We start from the raw sequence: 19,779 nt of genomic DNA on the forward strand, positions 1-19,779 counted from the left end.
CTGCCACAGCTATAAATCACCTAACCATACAATACTGCCTACAGCTTAGCTATCAATACTTGTATTTCATGAGAAAGGCACTTCTAATCATAATTTTTCCAAGGAACACAAAGTTCTGGGTTCAACATTTTACCCAGGTCAGTGCTCTACAGGATCAAACATTTTCTCATTGCCAGCTGGTAAAATTTCAACGATTTCTTCAGAAATTTCAACATAACCACATTTGAGTTGAATAAGCTCCCCCCCCCCCCGATTTGAGTTGCTCAATATAAAGGCACCATAACATATTTGCTCTCAGATTCCACATAAAGCATTGCAGAGTTCTTCTGGAGACTTGGAGCTCTTTGGAAGCCAAGTATTCCACAATGGTAAGTCAAATGTTTAGATTTTTTTTTTTTTTTTTTAATGAGGCTACAGATAGCTATTTGCTTTAAAACTGCAAAAGAAGGATATTTAAAAGAATCACCTAGTTACACATTTTTAAATGTGAATATATTCTATTAAAAAACTGCAAGATGCAAAGACACCTTTGTGAAGATTACTGTGAATTTTGTTCTTTGTTTTGTAATTCTTTGCAAGAAACTGTACACATTTATCTCTTGATCTTTCACTTGCTGTTATCCTTTTCTCAGAAATGTTTGTGAAAATATTCAGAATTTTGTCAACATTTAGGACCATGCTTTAAAAACCTATGGATGTGAAATACAGTTTAAAATATAGTCCCTTTACAATGAAAAGTATCATACACAGTGTATTTTGTCTGCATTTCTCTTTTGATCTATCAAGTTGTGTCCTATTTTGGCTCTTCAAGCCTCCAGATGTGTTTGCAGAATCCGAATCAACAGTTAGGTAATGCTAAATAGATAGACAAAGCCCTATGGCCCGGTTTTCCTCTAATTTATGCTCACATAATCCCCAAAGGTACAGACATCAATTACTACCTTTGATGAGAATCTCAGGAATGGCATAAGTTTTACGGAAGAGGCTGTATTTTCTGTAATATATGTAGATTCATAAATAAAGGGAGAAATTATCATCTACTTCTTTCTCTGCCTAAGCTTTCCTGAGGGCTTGTCTATACTCAGACAAGACTTAGTTGAACAAAATGATCTGGTACCTCATTCCACATTAATTCACCCATTTTCAAAGGCCATTAAACCCAGTCTGGAAGATTCTGTTCTCCAAGATGACTGGTGGCATCCCCTTTTTAAGAGAGCACACAAGAAGAAAAAAAAAAAAAAAAAGTCCTTGAAGTGCCTTGCTCACAGACCACCCAGAACAATACAAGGCTGATGTTTAACTAAGAGCCCTTGGCATCAGTGTAACAGTAATAATCTCTGCCATTTCTAATAAAGGATACTGTTTCTGCCAGTGCTTTCTTACCTGTTTGATAGGCTCTGTGCTCAGCCTACTTTCATGTGGGCCCTTTACTGCTAACTATCTGTTGCTTAGCTGATGTATCCTTTGGTTGTTCCAGTATAAAGCCAGTTCAGACAGCGATTAGACACCACAGACTTCCCCTTCTGTTTCTGTTTAGATTCAGTGGGAGGTCCAGAACTTTGGTCTTTAGAGAGAGGAGCATGCCAAAGTTCATCTGACTGGCATTTCTGGGAATAGCAAGATAAGTACAAATGTTGGAGCAAACAAAGGATAAAACATTCACAGAAGACAGCCCCGCACAGCAATAGAAGGATTTTAGTCTCTTCTATAACAACATGAGAAACAGCAGCAAGACCTCTGGTAGAACTGGCCTGTGCTGTTGCAAACAGCTGAACCAGTTTGGAGGAAAGCCACCACCAAACTCAAGATGGATGACTAATATACAGCAAGCAGTATCCCAAGCATGTTGCGATCCTCTGTGGAAAGCCATGATGCTCTGAGCTCACAAAGCCCTGAATCGCTGCATAGCACAGATAGCCCCACAGATCCATGCCGAATGCAAGTGGAGCCTCAGCAGAGACCAGCTGCAATGTTACATCCTACAACTTCACAGAACAGGAGTTGCTTAGACAATTTTCCTTTGGCCAAGCACCACAGAATAGCACAGTTTAAGAGCTTCAGTCTTTCTTCTTAACTTCCCTCATTCTGGCTATGGTGCTCAGCATGGCAACTGGCTCTATTCTACCCCAAAGCATCAGGAACTCCAAATCACAGAACCACTATGGAAATTAAGCATTACACCCTTCCTAGATCACTCCATAGACCCTCCTCCTCCCTTTCACTAAACCATAAATGTCCTTCAGCCCTGTAAGAAAGCAGCACATCAAGTATTAAAATGGCAAGTTTTTTTCCACAGCAGACAGAGGAGATTCTACTTGCCTCCCCATCTGCCTAAGGTTCAGGACCTTTCAGTGTTTTTGACAGTCATGATTCAAGTAACCCAAGGTAGACAGCAGAGCTTCCTGAAAACAAAGTCTCTCACTGCTATTTTAAACCCCAGTTTCAAGCAGCAACAGCCTCTGGAGTTCAGAACAGTAACTTGGAAAGATCTACTCATTTTACAATTCTTTCATGTTAATTTGCAAGTGCTATCAAGAAAATTTAAATAACTTCCCCCATTGCTTCTCAGTCTCTGGCCATTCCTAAACTTTTGCCTTAAGTTACCCAGCTTGAGCAACCCATCAAAACAACCCTGTGCTCTCTCATGCTTCTCCGTCCCTCTACCCCAGTATAACAGCCATTACAAAGTTATGTAGGTTTTTTCCAAAAAGTCCTGATTGTTTGTCAGGTCACAGCAGACATCTCTAAAGAGCTCTTACAGATGTTTAGCTGTTGCCACCACTAGGCAAAAGGAAAGGTGTACAGTGACATGTCCAGACCTGTGTGTGCATGGTTTGACAAGATGGCTGACATGCAGCTAAGCAGAGTGTACAGCACTGGAATTTTGCCCTAAGATACTAATTTGTGTCTCTCTTCTCTACCCAGCCACCTGTTTCAAAATATTGGAATATAATTAGGTCTGAGATCTCCACTCTTCTGCCAAATTTGGAGAAACTGCTGTACCCAAAAGTGAAGAAATGGGATGCTACAGAGAGTGATTTGCTGGAGAAATAGCTAAATCTGACTCAAAGGCAATAAATGAAGCACTAATAAGAGTCTGACAGGGCTTTCAAGTATATAATACTATTGAAGCTTTTTGTGTTTTCTAGAAATTGGACTTCAGCAGGGAGTGATGCTGCTGACACATTTATGTCATATAATTTTGTCTCTTCCCACCTAAAGGAAAAAGTCATCAATGCAGTGAAATATCTTGAGTGCCCTTTCCCAGCATTTTCATATACGTATAAGATTATTTCTATTTTTTTTTTTCTTCAGGTTCAGTGACTTAGCTTTTGAAAACAAAGATAATCAAAGTGGAATTAAATTCATGCCATTGCTCTGTGTTCTCTTTTACAGAAGAGTTTTCTGGCTTTCCTTGTTGCAATGGGCATCATAGTGACCCTGGGTGATGCATACTGCTTTTCTAAACTCAACAAGCCAGGGGAGGCCGACAAAGGTAAGAATAGGGAAGGTCCTCTCACTTGATTGTTCTGTGGTAGCTTGTCTCTATGTGGAGCTGCCAGGAAAGGCTCAAAATACAAGGGAGGGGGGAGATATCAGAAAGACATGAATAGGAGGTTCCAGCACCAAGTTGCCAAAAGTAGGAAAAACCAGTCTTCCCCTGGACTAAGTATGGTTGCAGCAATATTATTGCTATTGGTAGTAGGTTGCTATTGCTATTCCAGCACCTGGAGCTGATGCAGGAGTTAAGAGTAATTCTGAATAAAGTCTGGTGCCAAGTGGCAGACCTGTCTGGTTAGTTGCTCTCTTTCATCACAGATCTGTCACACTGAAACTGTCTCTAACAAGTGAAGAAGAAACAAGTTCAGGCTCTCAAAATAGTCTGGGTAATAACCCGGAGAACAAAATGACTTCTACTTTACTATTGTCAAGAAAAACATTTTCAGAAAACTTGAAATAATTTTTAAACTTTTCAGCCTTTATGTGGAAGCTTAAAGAACATATTTTGTTTTGCTGCTGTCTTATGCAGGCTGTATGCTGGATGGAAAACTATACCCCCTTGGAGAGATTGCGAGAACAGAAAATTGCTTCAGATGCAGCTGCAGCCGAGATGCAATGCGTTGCTGCTCCCTGTAAGTTCGAACTTTTTGGTAGCATCATTGCCCATAGGAAGACCACAGCTTTCCATTTGCTGGGGATAAATGAGTTTCTAAGGGCACAAGAGAGTTTTTCCTCACTCATGTCACAGAGCTAGGGCAAGCCACATACAGCTCTTGATCATTCGGATCCTTGGCTGTATTTACCTTAGCTCACTTTCTGCTGACTGGGAGTGGACACAGGCCCTTCCAGACACATCCAGTTGGTGCTTGCCTTTAATTTTGAAGAACTTGGGAATGCCTCTTACACGGCAATTAAGTCTTTCCTTAGCAGCAAAAGTGGGGGTAGGAAGGAATTCATTCCACAAGGGAGTTAAATGAAGCTCCTCTAAAGGGCTTATGACAATCTGAATCCCTTTCCGGAGGTGCTTTTCTCCAGTGAATATGCTGGCTCTAGAGTAACAGGGCTCTGCTCTGAAGCATCTATCTCCAACATCCTCCTTTTCTCTAATCCTACCTTCTCAAAGGGCCAAAATGGCTTGATTATGATCATCGCCTTTGCTCGGGTGACGCTCAATCTATCAGGAAACAGCTACTACATTCTAAGCAAATTGGCAATAATGAAAAATTAATGGAAAAGAGACAAAACATGCCAAATGACACTGCCGAGTGCTGTGCTAGAAATCCCTATGCTAGTGCTGTGCATACTGGTGCATCTACACGGCGCAGTGCAGCAAGGCATCATTTGAGGCCCTGGGAGCTGTAGCTGTGTGGCACTCAAGCTAGCTAGACTGGTCTTAGCCATAGTTTCAGAGATGTCTCTCAGCATTAGTTCAAGCTACAATCACTGAACCCCTGAAGTATTGAATCTTTTATTGCTCTCAATCTAACATTAGCTTTCTCTTTGCCAATAACAGCTTTCATACTCCTATTGGTTATGACAAAGAGAACTGTAAAGTTGTTTTCAACAAGAAAACCTGTGACTACGACGTGGTGCAGAAGAGTGACCCCTCAAAAGAGTGTCCCGTCTATTCTCGTGTGGGCTAACAACCCACCTGCTCTGAACCTCTCTGCACAGTGGAATTGCTTTGCCATCACAGAGAAGCTTGAAGACATGGGAGATCTTGTAAGAGAGAGTACTTCAGCAGCTCACTTCTCCTAATTGTTCTAATTCAGTATACAAGATGCATAATCAGATACAGTGTCTCATTTCTGTCATTACTTGCATTGGTATCACTGAGCTTTTTTGAATACAATAAATGCAAATGAAACATCCAGGAACACTTTATAATGATGGTTCTTTCTATGTAATAACATGGGGCAATGTCACCTTCTTTGAGAAAGGAATGCATTCACCTCACTACTCCTACATGCTGTGCACCAGTACCCTGGCACAAGCCGCTCTCATGCTTTGCAGGTTCTGTTCTAGCCAAGGGTCAGAGCAGACATTTTAGCTCACCAGGTGTCGAAATCCATTATCATTTGGAAGGGATGCACTGTCTGGGACATGCTGTACAATGGCTTCTACTCAGGGCACACTTGAAATGCTGCAGGAATTTTGGCAAGACCCGTGCTGCTAACAACTATGACATCTGAAAAAAACAGTGAGGATGGAAGACCATCATCATTTTTCTCCCCCTTCTTTTCAGCAGTGTCATCACGCAATAGCAGTGACTGTTCCTCTCCATTGACCACTCTGACCTGCTGCCAGGTGTCCTCTTCCAAGCCCCACTCCTGAGAGTCTGCACACACAGCGCTGCATTAGTGGTTCTTGCCCAAACTGAAAAAGAGATCTAGATCACCCCCTGGAGACATGCTTCTGCAGGAGCATAATAATGGACTCAATGACAGATCAATATGATCATAGTTGAAGACCCTTTACTAGAGCATCAGACATCATTTTTATACATTGGTTACATCTGTACATGCGTTTAGCTATTTTACTGTTGGTTACACACATTATTCACGTGTTGTCCACGCACCTAGTTACACTTAATGATTGGTTATATCAACACTGTACACGCGCATAAACATAAGACAGAATTGGTTATACTAACTAAAACATACGAAACCTGTCTCAGTCTAATTGGTCAAGATAAACTGCCGAATTGAGGTTCTTTGTGCCAAGTTCCCTTTATTGTGGAATGCGCACCCGTGTTCTTCTAATTGGTATCTTTCTTCTTTTGTCTTCTTGTTTATTCTGTTCAAGGCCTTCTAAAGGCATCTGGAATGCTCTTGCAACCGTTAGCTAAATATGTGTCCACATGCTTCCTCATGGCTGCAGAGATGAGGTACTAATAAAAAGCAGATGCCTTCTGTCTCTTCAGTATAAAAATTCCCCACATTCCCTGGGGAGAGAAGTCTAGCCAGTGATGGGCTTCAGAATAGAATCTCCCATGTGGCAATTGGTAATATCCTAAATCTGCCCACAGGCAGGAGACCAGGCAACAATACCCTATAAAATGCTCCTTCTACATGGCCTCTTTGCTCCAGAATTGAGTATTAAAAAACCACAACAGTCTGCAGTTAATAGTTGTATGGTTTGAAAAGAAACACATCTTTCAGGACAAGTGGACTGTTTAACGATGCTCCATAATCACGACAAGTCTGTTTTCTTGTAAAAGTATGAGGTTACATACAGCTGAGCACTCTTAGGGCAGGGATCCTCACTTGGCCCAAAATAATTGTCAGCCTGTGTTTATTCAGCGGGGGTACTTGCTTCTCAAGACAACCCGTCTCAAGCTCTGTGAACCATCAGTAAAATCAGAAGGGTTTAACGTGGTATGTTTTCTCTGGCTTTGTTTTTGGCAACTTGCCTCTGAACATTGTTTTAAACTTTCTTATGGCTTCACTTGAGATACTTCCTTTTGGGAAAATATTCAAGCATTTTGCAAGCACTGGTATTACATATTTCGCCTTTTAAAGTTCTTTGCACTGCAGGCTGGATATCAGTCAATAACTCTGTGTTTCTGTACAATTGGTTCTTGCAAGGCTGAAAAAATATGAGGGGCCAGAATTAGGGTCAATTCAGCTTTTTCCAGTATAGAAATTTGCATATGTGTTTTTAAAGTCTGACTTCCATTCACTGATATAATCATGTCATTCCTCTAAACAGCAGCATGTGGAAATGAATGTTCTCACATTGCTTAAGGTCCTAAGGTAAGTTTTCTCCAAAGAGTTTTCATATCCTGCAGGAGAGGAACAGTTTTGAAACTTGTCCTGAATGACTTTTCCCCTTTTCTGCCAGCTCATGTCAAAATTACACAGAACACAGCCTCCACTGGTACCTGAAGGAATGTTCTTGCTTACAGAACAAACAACTGCAGCTTTTTAGGGGAAGTAAAATTTTGAGCATGGAGATCAAAAGACTTCCTACCTAAATAGCTCACAAAACTGTTTCTTGAGAAAAATCATGTTTCATTTTATTTTAAATCCTAATTTTAAAAATAAACATTTTCATGGCTAACAAAAGTGACTTGGAGGTTCCTCATGGATTATTTTTTAATTCAAACCACTGAGGAGTGCACACATCAAGATTAACATCCAGTTTGTTGTAGTCTGGAACTGTGTCAAGTGATACTGGAATTATTTCAGTATTCCAAGATTTTCCCTACCAGAGTCTTATAAATTAAGGCTACATTTTTCTTCTAAAACTTATGAAAATTAGTTTATTATCTCATAATGTCACATTCATGTTCTTAATATTAGTAGTTCCTCAGTAAGACTTCATATTTTCAGTGATTTACAGATAATTAGTTCACTTTTAAATTAAATAGAATTTCACTCTACTTAATACCTTATTTGGACATTTATTTATTTATTTGTTTGTTTATTATTTGGAGCCTTATTACCTCCTAGAGCCCCAAGAGTTTCTGTAGAATCTAGGTGCCAATTTTCTTACAGATGAAGACGACTTTCTCAGTGCAAGAAGATTTCTGATTTGCTGGCAGCACCAGTAAAAGCATGAGTGACTGAAACCAGAAATCTGACACAGGCTCTGGATCTCATGCTTAATATATTTGTTGTGGGACTGGAAAGAACCAGCACTTTTGACCAATGTGGTTAGCCCATCCTTCCAGAAGTTATCTGTGGGTGGGGAAGCCCATCTTCCACTGCAAGGGCACCTCCCCTACCACACACATGTACTTGAAGCAGAATCTGAACAGCCCAGCACAAACAAGAGCTGACACTGGAGAAGCAAGAAAATGAATTCTGGTGAGTTTACCAGACAAGGAAATGTAGAGAGCACTGATCTAGAGGCTCCAGAGAATAGTCTGGCTTCACTGAGAGCCAGAAATTCCCTCCAGATGTTTTAAAAAAGAGGTCTTTTAGTTTCAACATGCAACTGTATTGGGTTTTCTATTGCCAGAGTAGCTGGCACTACTGAAACTACTTTTTGCCCTAAATAAAACAGTTTTAGCAATGAAGCTCAGGAATCTTGAATCTTTCTTGCTATAGACCAGAAAGCCTGTCTACTGAGAGGGAAAATGCTTAACAACATTGCCGCAAGTAAGATAGATATAATTTTTTTTCATTCATGAGATGATCCAGCTGCAGGAAAGCAGGATGATGTATCACTCACCCTCTGTTCTGAATCCTTTTAATTATTTGTGTACCACCAAAGATGAGGGAAATGTGTAGGGCAGAAACAGAGAGAGGTACCAGTTCAGTTTTCCATCCTTCACAGCAATGAAACTGCTTGTTGATTACTAGACAAATCTCAGTAACTTCCTCAGAAATCCCAACAGAACCTGTCCAAATCTGAAATATTTTTGTGTTTCATTTGAAACGTTTCTTGTTTCACTGAAGAATAAGTTGTTACCACTTTTATATTCAACCCTGCAGGAAACACCAGACAGGCCATACAAGAACTCCTTAGAAACAACACATTGTTATCACAATAAGTCCAAATTTCAGATTCTTAAGATTTCATAGCACTTGGAGTCAATCTGTTGACAAGTATGTGATCAGAGCACCATGGCAATACCATATATGCATTTGAGCTGCAACCTATTTCACATTTGAAGGAATAACAAAAATAAAATATTAGCTGCCATTTTGTGAAAAAAATTACAAGAAGCCTGTTAAATGTTCTACCCTTTCAGGTGCTGTGATTCCTGTTTGCTTTCTCAAAGGGGGAAAGCAATTCTCCTAGCATGCTCTCAGTAACTGTTAAAATACTTTCAAAAAGTAGTCCCGGACATTGCAGGCTTTTTACAGCAGTGTTTCCTGGGCTTCCTTCTTGACACCACTACGTAATGCATACTATTACTATGAACTAAACAGGCCGGGCACAGTTCTGGTGAAACATGCCAGAGATAAGAGCCATAAGAGCTGTCTTGATGTTGTTCTGTTCTAGTTGCTGCCCATCAGGAACAGACAGGAAGGGTGTAGGACAACAGATGGGAGGAAGCAGGATTTTATACATTACAATGGAAAACAGCAGAGAAGAAAAAAAGAGAGAAGATCCCAACAGCCCAGATATCCCATGGATTTGGCTGAAGCATTCTGTGGCTGCCCTCCCCACCCTAGTCTATTCTGAGTCCATGCAGCAATAATATCCAATATCCACTGCATTTTATCTTCATGGAATCAGTGACTAACATGAATGGAAAAAAGCTCATGTGCTCTAAATAGAGCTGAAATACAGTGTAGATGAGGTATACACAGAATTAACTGACTTTCCCCCCAAAAAGCTCAGAGGTCACTGAACTAGGTAACTGAGAGTATAAAACTGAAGTTAAGCCCCCTTTCATTTTGTGCATGCATGTGCAGGTTGTGTTAAAGATGGAAGACTGCACAAATTTAGTACCACCTGGAGGACCAAAGGCGTGCTTCCAATGCCAGTGTGGCCAGAGCAGGGTCCACTATTGCGCCATGTAAGTTCCACAAAGCCAGAGGCACCGGTGGCAAGAACTACAGCAACACTCCCACCAGCCACCCTTCCTATAGCTAAATCCCTAAGTCACACCTCCATCAAGAAGTCTTTACTTTTTCATAGACTTACGATCTTCATTTGCCTAATCAGCTGCAGGGTTGGGATAACAAGCTGTGTTTGGAATCACTGTGTTTTTTCATTTCTGGAATAAACTTTTTTGTCATCTTCTGGTTCACTGAAGATTTCTAAGATCTTTTTGTTACCACATGGCTTGAGTTGATACAAGTGTAGGAAATACTGCATTTCCCATGAATTGGAGATCTCTTTTTTGGCTAGCTCTGTCAGTCCTTATCCATTTTGTTTTACTGCCTCTGGACTTTTGTCCTCACTGCTATAGTATCTGTGGCTCTTTTCCTTAGTATTACCCACACTGCAGAGATGGAAGTCTCGTCCTTGCAAACACAGCCTGGCATTTGCAGTTGGTTCTTTAGATCTTCTTGTCTGTCTCTGTGTCCCTTGCTTAGCACTAATCCTTCATCTGGGGATCATGACCTGACAGGATTTTCCAGATCAGCTGAGGAATTACCATGTGTTTTTAAAAAATGCATTTGCACCTTAGCAAGAAGGATCTTTGCTTACCCACAGAACTAAATGGGGAAAAAAATGAAGTGTTTCTCATCCCACTGAAATTGCATTGAATTAAAACTGAAATTTGGCCCAGGGATGGAGACTCTGCTACATATGGAAGGAGACAGGGGTGTTCAGATCAGGGGAGAAATGACATTGTTGTCTCCAGCTTGGGCCTCCCAGCTTGAATTGAGATGTCAATTCAAATTTCTGCTATGCCACGTTACCTGGGACAAGTGGCTCACACCATCCATGCCCCTTGCCTGTAAAATTAATAAAAGTCTTTGCTAATTCCTGTGCCAGGAGAGATCTGAGGGCATAGGCTTTGAGGGTTGTGGGTATATGAACCTCAGAGTTAACAAAAATGTTCCCACCAAGGTAAAACTTCCTTCTGCCACATTTACAATATGTTTCTGTGTCAACAGTGCACTGTATTTTTTAGTGCTGTTTGCTTGTGCTTTTCCTTAAAACAGTTCTCCTTTCTCACATGCAAATGTGGCAGACTTTGTTTAACAATGGTAAAACCAAAGTATATTACACACAGCATTGTCAGTTTAAGGTCAAGATGAATTTATTTGTAAAATTGTGTTTACTTACGATCTGCGAGCTGATATGCCTCATGCTTCCTCTTGCTTTCCCCCTCTCAATGGCAGTGGTAGTCAACCTACTGGTTTTAATGACTGGATATATGAACTTATCTTCTATAAGGAGTCCTGCACTTACTCTCTCCTGCAGAAAGCTGGTCCCTCTCAAGAATGTGAGGGTAGTACTGAAATTCTGGGTTAAGAAACAAAGTTCCTGGACTGCTTTCATTCTGGTGCATCTCTTCTAGCTTTAAGTTGTTCATAGAGTAATGCTTTTCATAGATATTAGCCAGTTTATTGGGGTTTTTAAATAACACTACTGCTCTGAAATCATGCTGTATTTCTCTCTGTTGATTGCCTAGCACTGAAAAATACAGAAGAACCAAGGCTGATAATCTTGTCTTACTCTCATTATCTCTGTGGTCCTCAGTGAGATGTAACCAAAAATCCAAGCTGAAGAATGACTAAGTAAAATAGTGAGGTAAACCTTCAGGAAAGTCCCTAAGATTTTTCCCCGCCTTAGGAAGAAACAGGATACTTTGTTCATCAGCATAAGTGGAAAGAGAGCACAGAATTGGGCAGAGCACTGATACTCTTAGAATGTTGTTAGTAAGAAGTAAACCTGTTGGGAAGACAACATGACATTTCAACAGAGCAGTATCTGTTGGAGATATCTGTTCCCCACACAAGCAAGGCACCTATCATCCTGTACATGAACAACATGAAGAAACGCAACATAATATGGGCCACAACTGACCTCAATAATCAATATATGAACGGACTATCTACATAGAGTTTGCTGCTCTGAGTGGTTTCAGCACCACAGCATCTTGTTAGGGTCCCCTGAGATCACAGATCATGCAAAGAGCTTCTTTACTGTCCCTAGACACTGTCCAGGCTTAGACAGGTAGCTCCCTGCTGCATTCCAAAGAAAGCTGCTTGCAAAAACTTCTTTCCATACCTGGCATAGCTTGCACCTAGAAAACAGGGAGGGTTCTGCAATGGGAACAGCTGGGCAGTCACTGCTTCTCTGAAAAGTTGAGAGAGAGAACACACACATGTGCATTGGTTGGATTTTGGGGTTTTGGAGTTGTGCAACAAATGCATTCTCTGTCACTCAGCACCAAACAAGCAAGTTGACTGGGTTTTGGCTGTAACAAATTCCACAAGTTTCACTCCAGTACACCAGCATCACAAATCACTATGTGTCTGCTGACTTTTGTTCACATACAAGAACTTCTTCAGGATGCTTGTCAAGCAAAGTATTGCATGTAAACTCCAAAACATGCAAGATGAAAAAAATTAAATAGCTCAGTAATATTAACAGAATTAAGGCAATGTGATTTGATGGTCCTTTTCTTTCAAACAATCTTGGAATACTTGCTCCAGATTACCTTTGAGGACACTGAGGAGCTAATACCTTGTACAGGACTCTCTGGTATTTCCCCCAGTATCATCAGCCAAGGTGAAATGGTTACTTCTCAGCACATAAATGTTACAAAGAGCAGGCATGCAAAGCTAGGGCCCATCCTTAGCCATCCCACAGACGTAAATCAGTTAGGTCAGGCAGCATAGGAACAGGACGTCGGAAGGGAGAGAGTGAACTCTCCCCATCTCCACTGCAACCAACACGAAAGGCAGCTTTGGCCTAGGATCACAGTGTATTACTTTGTTATCCTACTGAGCCTTTTTTCCCCCTTTAATAGAAAAATGCACATGCTCTGAAATACCTCCTCTGAAACACTGACAGTATCCCAAATCACAATAATGCTGTTAAATTGGCTTCATGCATGTTTGTGAGAGATCCAAAGGGGATATGTGGACTCTGTTGATGCCAGTAAGAAATTCCCAGTCCCTGTACTCATGGGCTGACATGTTTTGTTGGTTTACCAGTGATTAGGAGTCAAGGGCATGAGCCATGTGGCTGTGGTGTTAGTCATCTCCTGTTTCAGGGCAGTGTATACATCAGCATTGCCAAATCTAACTTATTAGTAATGGGCTGACTGTGGGCACCTTTATCAAACCTATGCACACCTGCAAACACTTCAGCTCTTTTCTGCCATCCTGAAGAAAGTTCTGGTAACTGAAGAAAAAACGATTTACCCAATCTACTGAGTTGAAAGCCAGCTAAGATGTTCCTGTGAGTAGTGGTCTCACTGTTACCTGCATTGCAATAATGCTGGCTTTCTCACATGGACTTCCTGAGCTAGCTCTCAACTCTGGAGTTTTGGTAGAAGATGTGGAGTAGCCACCCCAGCTTGGACTTCAAACTCTACTCCCAAACCCACATGATAAGGCAACACAATTAGGCAGTCAGAGTAGTTAGTTCGGGTATTGCAAACTGTGCAGCCCTGGTAATAAGGGGAAGACTTCTTCACCTACCAGGGCTACACAGTTTGAAATATTTGAACCAATTAGATCAAAGTTAAGCAAAAGGGGACTGTACTCGACTCCTTTGCTATCAAATTACTGTCCTAAGCACTTGGAAAGTGTCTGCCCGACATGTACAGCCTCTGCACAAAAGGAGGCATTTCTCCCTGGCTACAAGGATTAAGGAAGAAAATATACAATGTCTATTTTTTCACAGACGACCTGAGCATATGGGTCTTCTACATGATGGAAAACCGAACAAGGAGGAAAATGGTTATCTAGGTCCCTTTTCTAAGGGCCTACAGACGCCAGCCACTCTCCACAGAAACTCTGCTTTACACGTAACCCTTCCAACCACCACTGCTTTTCCACAAGAGCCTCCTTCCATCTTCAGCTGGTAAACAAGAAAGCTGAATGATTATTCAAAGTTCCTCTCTTTTAAAACCTAGATGGTTCAAACTAAGCGTGCAAATTTTGTTGTGAGTGACAACCACAATGTCTCTAATGGGTTTCTCAGGGCGAGTGCTAAATATTCCTTCCGGGCTTGAAATTTCTTTCAAAGTACCTCCCATAACTGCCTTCCAGATCCAATGTGGCACAAAAGCCACACCTATTTCTTCAGTGCCTCTTAGAACCAAACCTTCCTGTATATAATTGGCTTATTTTAATAACATCCACCCCATGAGGTCATTTTGCAGAAACCTCATTGGAGTTATTCATGCATGTTCAGTGTGCTCAAGGACTGGTATCATACATTCCCTCTCTATATAAGTTCTCCGAGAAGATGTGCTTCCTACAGGCCATCTCCTTACTGGAAGCCTCATAATTCTGCAAGAATGGTGAGTCCTTACATCTTATACTGTAAAAGACCACAGTATGTTGCTATAGATTTTAAAGGAGGTTCTGTTGGTTTTATCTCAGTACTCACAGATCTAAGCAACTCGGAGAAAGTGTAAATTCTGTGTTTTGAGAGCAAAAGTCAGACAGATAGGCACAGGCAGGTAAGAACCTTGGGTAAAATATATCAGCGTGTATATGGCAGGAGATGTCTAATAGGACTCCAGCTAAGGCTTTGTATTATAACCTGTTTTCACTTACATGTAATGTTTGGAGATAATCTCTTTTCTGGCAGAAAGCAGCTCTGTTGTGTCTCAACCTAGAACTGGCCTTCATATTTGTGAAAAGTCTGGATAACATCTGAACATTTAGTTAAACTCAAAAACATGATCTTGATTTTTACTCATTTGCAGCTCTGTGGGTTTTAACCTCTTCTGCAAAATAAAATGCCAGTTTTTCCTCCTCTCATCTCTCAGGTATAACTTCTTTTTTTAAGTCACCAGTTCTACTCTGTCCAAAGCAAACACACATATATACAATGTGTGTGTGTGTGTGTGTCATTGTTCACTCCTGGTCTACCTTTCCTCTATTACCAAGATTTTAAATTCATCACAGCTAATTCCATTCTGGAGTTCTTGCACTTATTTCCTCCATATCCCCAATGAAAGCCCTTCAAACATTTCAAGCTAATATTGAATGATAAGAGACTAGCTGAGGAATTTAAGCTGAACTTTCAGAAAAAGCTGCTGACAAAGGTCAGAGAATATAGAATTATCTAGGTTGGAAGGGACACCTGCAAGTCGTTTGGTCCAACATCCTGCTCAAAGGAGGACCAAGTCTTGAGTGTTCAACCTTAGCTAAGTTCTTCAGCTTGTTCCTAATCCTTCAATATTAGGGTAAAACATCCAGTGGGTTCTTCAGACTCCAGTGAAGAAGTTTTTACAATTATGAGTGAGGTTAGTGGCAGAGACAGCTGGTGACCAATCCTGCGAAGAAAATAACGACAAGAAAAATGAATGGGGAGGGGAAAGGAATAGAACATACTTCTTTCACAAACAGTATCTGGGTCTACCAGTCCTGTAGCAGGCAATGCTTGATTTTAACAGCTTGGAAAGACTTTTTTTTTTCCCTCCCAAATGATGCTCTGCCTCTGCTTCTTCGAAATAGTTCAGTATTCCTGATTGCATGTTAAAGTATCTAAACTGTAAAAGACAATTGGGTTTTGATTTGAAACCACAATGTATTTTCCTATTTCTAATGGTAGTATTTATCATCAAGACATCTTAATAGTTACTTAAGTATTTGTTTGAATTCTGCTTTCTTGTTCAGAAAACCATCTTGGCCTGCCTTCTTGTTCTGGCCATTAGCGTGCCACTGTCCAATGCTTATTGCTTCTTTCAGCCATTGAAGCCAGAGATGTCTGATGGTGAGCATGCAGGTAAGAAGTCAACTGTCCTCAACTTGACAGACATCACCACAAGCACTGCCTGATTTGATTTGTCCATTCTGTGCAATTTATCACAGTTTAGAAATAAGTGGAAACAGTGGAGAGAAACCACTAGGAAATGGGGGGGAAAGGGGGTTTGGAGAGCAGGGAATTTATAATATGTTATAAAAAAAGAAGAGTTTATCTGAGGAGCATCACAGAGACCAAATTACAAATGAATTTTGTCCAGGGAAGTAGCATAGGCTTAGTTTATCCATCTGCATGAAGTAATAATTCATAGTTTCATTATGGCAGTGTATTTAGAAATACAGAAAAGGGAGGAGAAGGGCCTTTCTCTATGTATGTGTGTAGTCAGTATAAAGCAGGAAACTGATTGGCAAGTGTTCAGCACACTGATCGATTTACTCATTAGTTGTTTCCCTATCCCAAGGCAAATTCTTAAGAACAGAATGGCTGCTCCCCTTGACTCTGGGACTGCTCTTCCTGAACACAGCTAGTCTATGAGTCTACAGATGAATGGAGCTGCAGGAAAATAAGTGCTCAAAAAAGAAACATGCAATTATTTGTATACAAGAAGAGCTGATGTGTGCCAGCATGCAAAATAAACCAAGTGCCCCAAAATACAGCTTTTTCTGGGAAAGCTAGTGCTACTACTAGAAAAATGAGTTAGCATTGCCAAAGAAACAGAACATATTTACAGGCAAAGACGCAGCCTAGAACCCCCAAATCCTCCATCCCATCTTGTCTCATCCTCATAAAAATCCTGCTTTCCAGTTCACTTATTTAGGAAGTCTACTCTGTGACTGTTGGACAGGAACTTTATATACAATATGTGCTTTCTTCCTGCAGCTGAGGATTAGGAAAAGTTTTCCAGGCAGATCTAGTCTTGCTCTAAATGATGAGTCAACAATAGCTGGTGTTAATGACAGCGGAAGTCAAAGCCTTTTCTTAATTCTGACCAGGTCTGTGCCTAGTTGTCTTTCTGCTGGGTGCTCTGATTCCTGTAATTAAAGATGAGCTACTCAAGGAAACCCGATGCTGCTGAGGACCACAGGAAACAGAACGATTCAGGATACCCTTCTCCATGCGTTAGAATGGTAGCTGTGCTGCTCTGTTTGGGAACCTCCGTGTTTGCCAGACAGGGATGTTAATGTAAAGAGCCAACAAAGATCCCACCCATTTTGTACAAGCAATAGCCTTGTTAGTGCAATAGGTCTGACACTGAAGGCTATTTGCGCACTACGTTTTCAGGCTGCCGTGACTCAAAAGGAGAGCTGCATGAATTCGATTCCCACTGGAGGACCGACGACTGCCATGATTGCTCCTGTTCCAGGGATGGAATTGACTGCTGCTCCAGGTGAGTTCAGAGCAGCAGTGGGGGTTTTCCTCCACTGCCATGATACAGCACAAACCACTTCCCTTCACACAGGGGTCCCTGAGAAACAACCCTGACCCTTCTCTCACTCGCTTCATATCACAAAACCCAACACTGTCGTCACTGTGCATGCAAGAAGTTCCTCTGACTAATATAGCTCATATTTAACAAATTATTCTTAATTAAAAAAAAGAAGACTTAATTCTTCTTGGGGCTAAAATTGCAGGCAAGATACTGATTCAAGAGAGAACACGCAGTTACGTAAGAAATTTCTACTGGTCCTAATCCAGATCTTCCCAAAGCCACACACTGCACCTCTTTTCTCTGAGAAGCAGCTCAAGGTACACTGGCCTGCCTGTAATTTTTCCTATAGTGACACCAAACCACTCGTGCAATTCTTGTTCCATACTGTGGCTGAAAAGAAAAAGCAATGACATTGGTGTAGCAAATAAACACAACAAACATCCCCTGAATGTAAATCAGATCAGTAAACTACAACTGTCCCCTCATCCTGCTTAAGCAGAGACTAAATGACATTTGAGCTGGGAGCTTTGTGTGAGCTCCCTTTTCTGCTCCTGAACACTTCCTCAGTATAGCCTCTTCATATTAAAAGTGCAGATGCCATCTGAAATGGAAGCTGTTCACTTCTTGGTGTCATCACCTCTGTCTTTCTTTTCCCAATGACAGCTTTGCAACACCAGCTGGCTATGATGAAGAGAAGTGTGTAAGCATTTTCAACAAGGAGACCTGCACTTACAAAGTAGTGGAGAAAGATGATCACTCAAAAGAATGCCCAGTCCATAACTGGGTGGGCTAACAGAGCAGGATTGTGGATTTGGGCGATATTTCCTTTTTTTTGTTTTAAGGGTTCTCTCTCTCACAAATTCAAAAACACTGAAAAATGCAGCTGTTGAGTGAAATCTACTCATAAAACCTAACACATAATAAAACTGAATATCTACTCACAAAAGACTCCCTTGTTTTCTCTGCCTTCTGCTTCCCCACGAAGAAAGAACTGACTTGTTCCTTCCTTGAGATCAGAAATTAAAGCTGACATTTTTTAGCATCCTCAATAGCTGTTAATTCTTCTCTGGTCACGCTTCAGTGCCAGGGAGTATATTCTGTTATCTGTGCACAGCTGTATCTTAAAGCTAAAATAAAATCAGATGAAACATCAGAAATTCACGTGACTGATTTTCTTCTTTGAGGATGGAAACTTAAAGAATTAAGATTCCAAAAAAATATGGGAAAGAAATGAAAAGCAACTTAAAAAAAAAAAAATCTTTCTGAACACTCTCTTTTCTAGGACAATGTCTTATTTGATGATCTTTCATCCTGTATGGCTCACTGAAGCCTGCCCAAACTATGGACTACAAGAGCCACCAGCTACCCAGCCTAACCCAGCACTATACTTCCATTGCACCCACATCACTGCAGACCCAGTCCTCAACCTGGGGTTTGGGTAAAATAAAAGGTCCTTAAGAACTTCAAGTTATTAAATTAGCCAATAGGCAGGATTCTGGCTGGAAGGAGAGACTGATCTGGACTGGGCTCAAACAAGGAAGAGTTTGGCAAATCCACAGACAATAACTGAGAGGGATACACTTGCCAGTATAAGCTCTCCCTAGGAGCACTGCTTCATAATCTTTATGGGTACATTTGTTCAGTTGCCTCTTTCCACAAGTGACTATGAACATCCTATGTCTCCATGCTCTATTTCCCCGTAACATAAAGGGCATGTCAGAGCTTCCATAGTTCCTCATTTCAGATTATGGAATGAGCATATACCTTGTCAGCAGGGCCCAGTTCTGCTGTCTGCAGGGGCAAGACAAACCTCGGCTTGTGTCAGTCTTGACCACATGTGCTCATTGTTCTGGATGACCAGGCCCAGCCCCTTCAGCACCTACCAAGGATGCTCAAGTTAGGTTAGAACCATTTTGGAACTGCACCCACATACAATCACAATTCACCTACCACGAAGCGCATGTGTTTCTTGGGAAAACTGTCTGACAGCATGACTGCAAGCAGAAATACTAGCTTGCCTCTTCTGCTTCTGTTTCCCACTCTCACCTGCTTGGAAAGCTCAAGACTTACCATTCACAAAACAATCTATCCACATTCAGTGACGTTGCTTGGGAGACACCATCCCCATTAGCAGCTGGGCCATGAGCCTCTTTATGTCCGTTTGCAAGCCTATGCTAAGAGAAAGCATATTTGAAGGCATCTTCTAATGACACCGTGCCTAGCACAGACTCCAACACTTCTGAGTTGAGGCTAGAGGACTTGGAAATACTTTCTGAGAAAATACTGCACCATGGTGCATCCAAATTGTAGGGTTGCTATTTCTAGTCTCCGCCAAAGGAGGTGACACAGGAAGGGCAGCAGCATGGATGGAGACAGAATTTTTACGAGGGCCTGTAGTGACAGGACAAGGGGTAAAGATTTTAAACTAAAAGAGGGTACATTCTGATTAGGTACAAGGAAGAAATTCTTTACTATGAGGGTGGTGAGACACTGGAACAGGTTGCCCAAAGAAGTTATGGATGCCCCATCCGTGGAAGTGT

The 19,779-nt window shown here is 41.2% G+C and overlaps 2 protein-coding genes across 2 annotated transcripts; both read left to right on the forward strand.

Moving 5' to 3' along the window:
* Nucleotides 1-256: 256 nt before the first annotated feature.
* LOC128147482 (beta-microseminoprotein-like) lies at nucleotides 257-5,378 on the forward strand. The gene is made up of 4 exons (XM_052800091.1): nucleotides 257-368; nucleotides 3,397-3,496; nucleotides 4,031-4,133; nucleotides 5,015-5,378. Exons 1-4 carry the CDS (start codon nucleotides 366-368, stop codon nucleotides 5,142-5,144), a joined length of 336 nt encoding a protein of 111 aa, XP_052656051.1. The 5' UTR covers nucleotides 257-365; the 3' UTR covers nucleotides 5,145-5,378.
* A 9,962-nt stretch (nucleotides 5,379-15,340) lies between these two features.
* Nucleotides 15,341-18,032, forward strand: LOC128146751 (beta-microseminoprotein-like). The gene is made up of 4 exons (XM_052798458.1): nucleotides 15,341-15,349; nucleotides 15,684-15,831; nucleotides 17,092-17,197; nucleotides 17,903-18,032. Exons 1-4 carry the CDS (start codon nucleotides 15,341-15,343, stop codon nucleotides 18,030-18,032), a joined length of 393 nt encoding a protein of 130 aa, XP_052654418.1.
* Nucleotides 18,033-19,779: the final 1,747 nt, after the last annotated feature.

Source organism: Harpia harpyja, chromosome 10 (assembly GCF_026419915.1).
Source record: "Harpia harpyja isolate bHarHar1 chromosome 10, bHarHar1 primary haplotype, whole genome shotgun sequence".
Classification (NCBI taxonomy): Eukaryota; Metazoa; Chordata; class Aves; order Accipitriformes; family Accipitridae; genus Harpia; species Harpia harpyja.

Excerpts from the sequence above, each read along its gene's own strand:
- LOC128147482 (XM_052800091.1), top strand. Across the intron at positions 3,497-4,030 it reads GCCAGGGGAGGCCGACAAAG|GCTGTATGCTGGATGGAAAA; the intron begins GTAAGAATAGGG and ends TGTCTTATGCAG. Across the intron at positions 4,134-5,014 it reads GCAATGCGTTGCTGCTCCCT|CTTTCATACTCCTATTGGTT; the intron begins GTAAGTTCGAAC and ends TGCCAATAACAG.
- LOC128146751 (XM_052798458.1), top strand. Across the intron at positions 15,832-17,091 it reads GTCTGATGGTGAGCATGCAG|GCTGCCGTGACTCAAAAGGA; the intron begins GTAAGAAGTCAA and ends CTACGTTTTCAG. Across the intron at positions 17,198-17,902 it reads GGAATTGACTGCTGCTCCAG|CTTTGCAACACCAGCTGGCT; the intron begins GTGAGTTCAGAG and ends TCCCAATGACAG.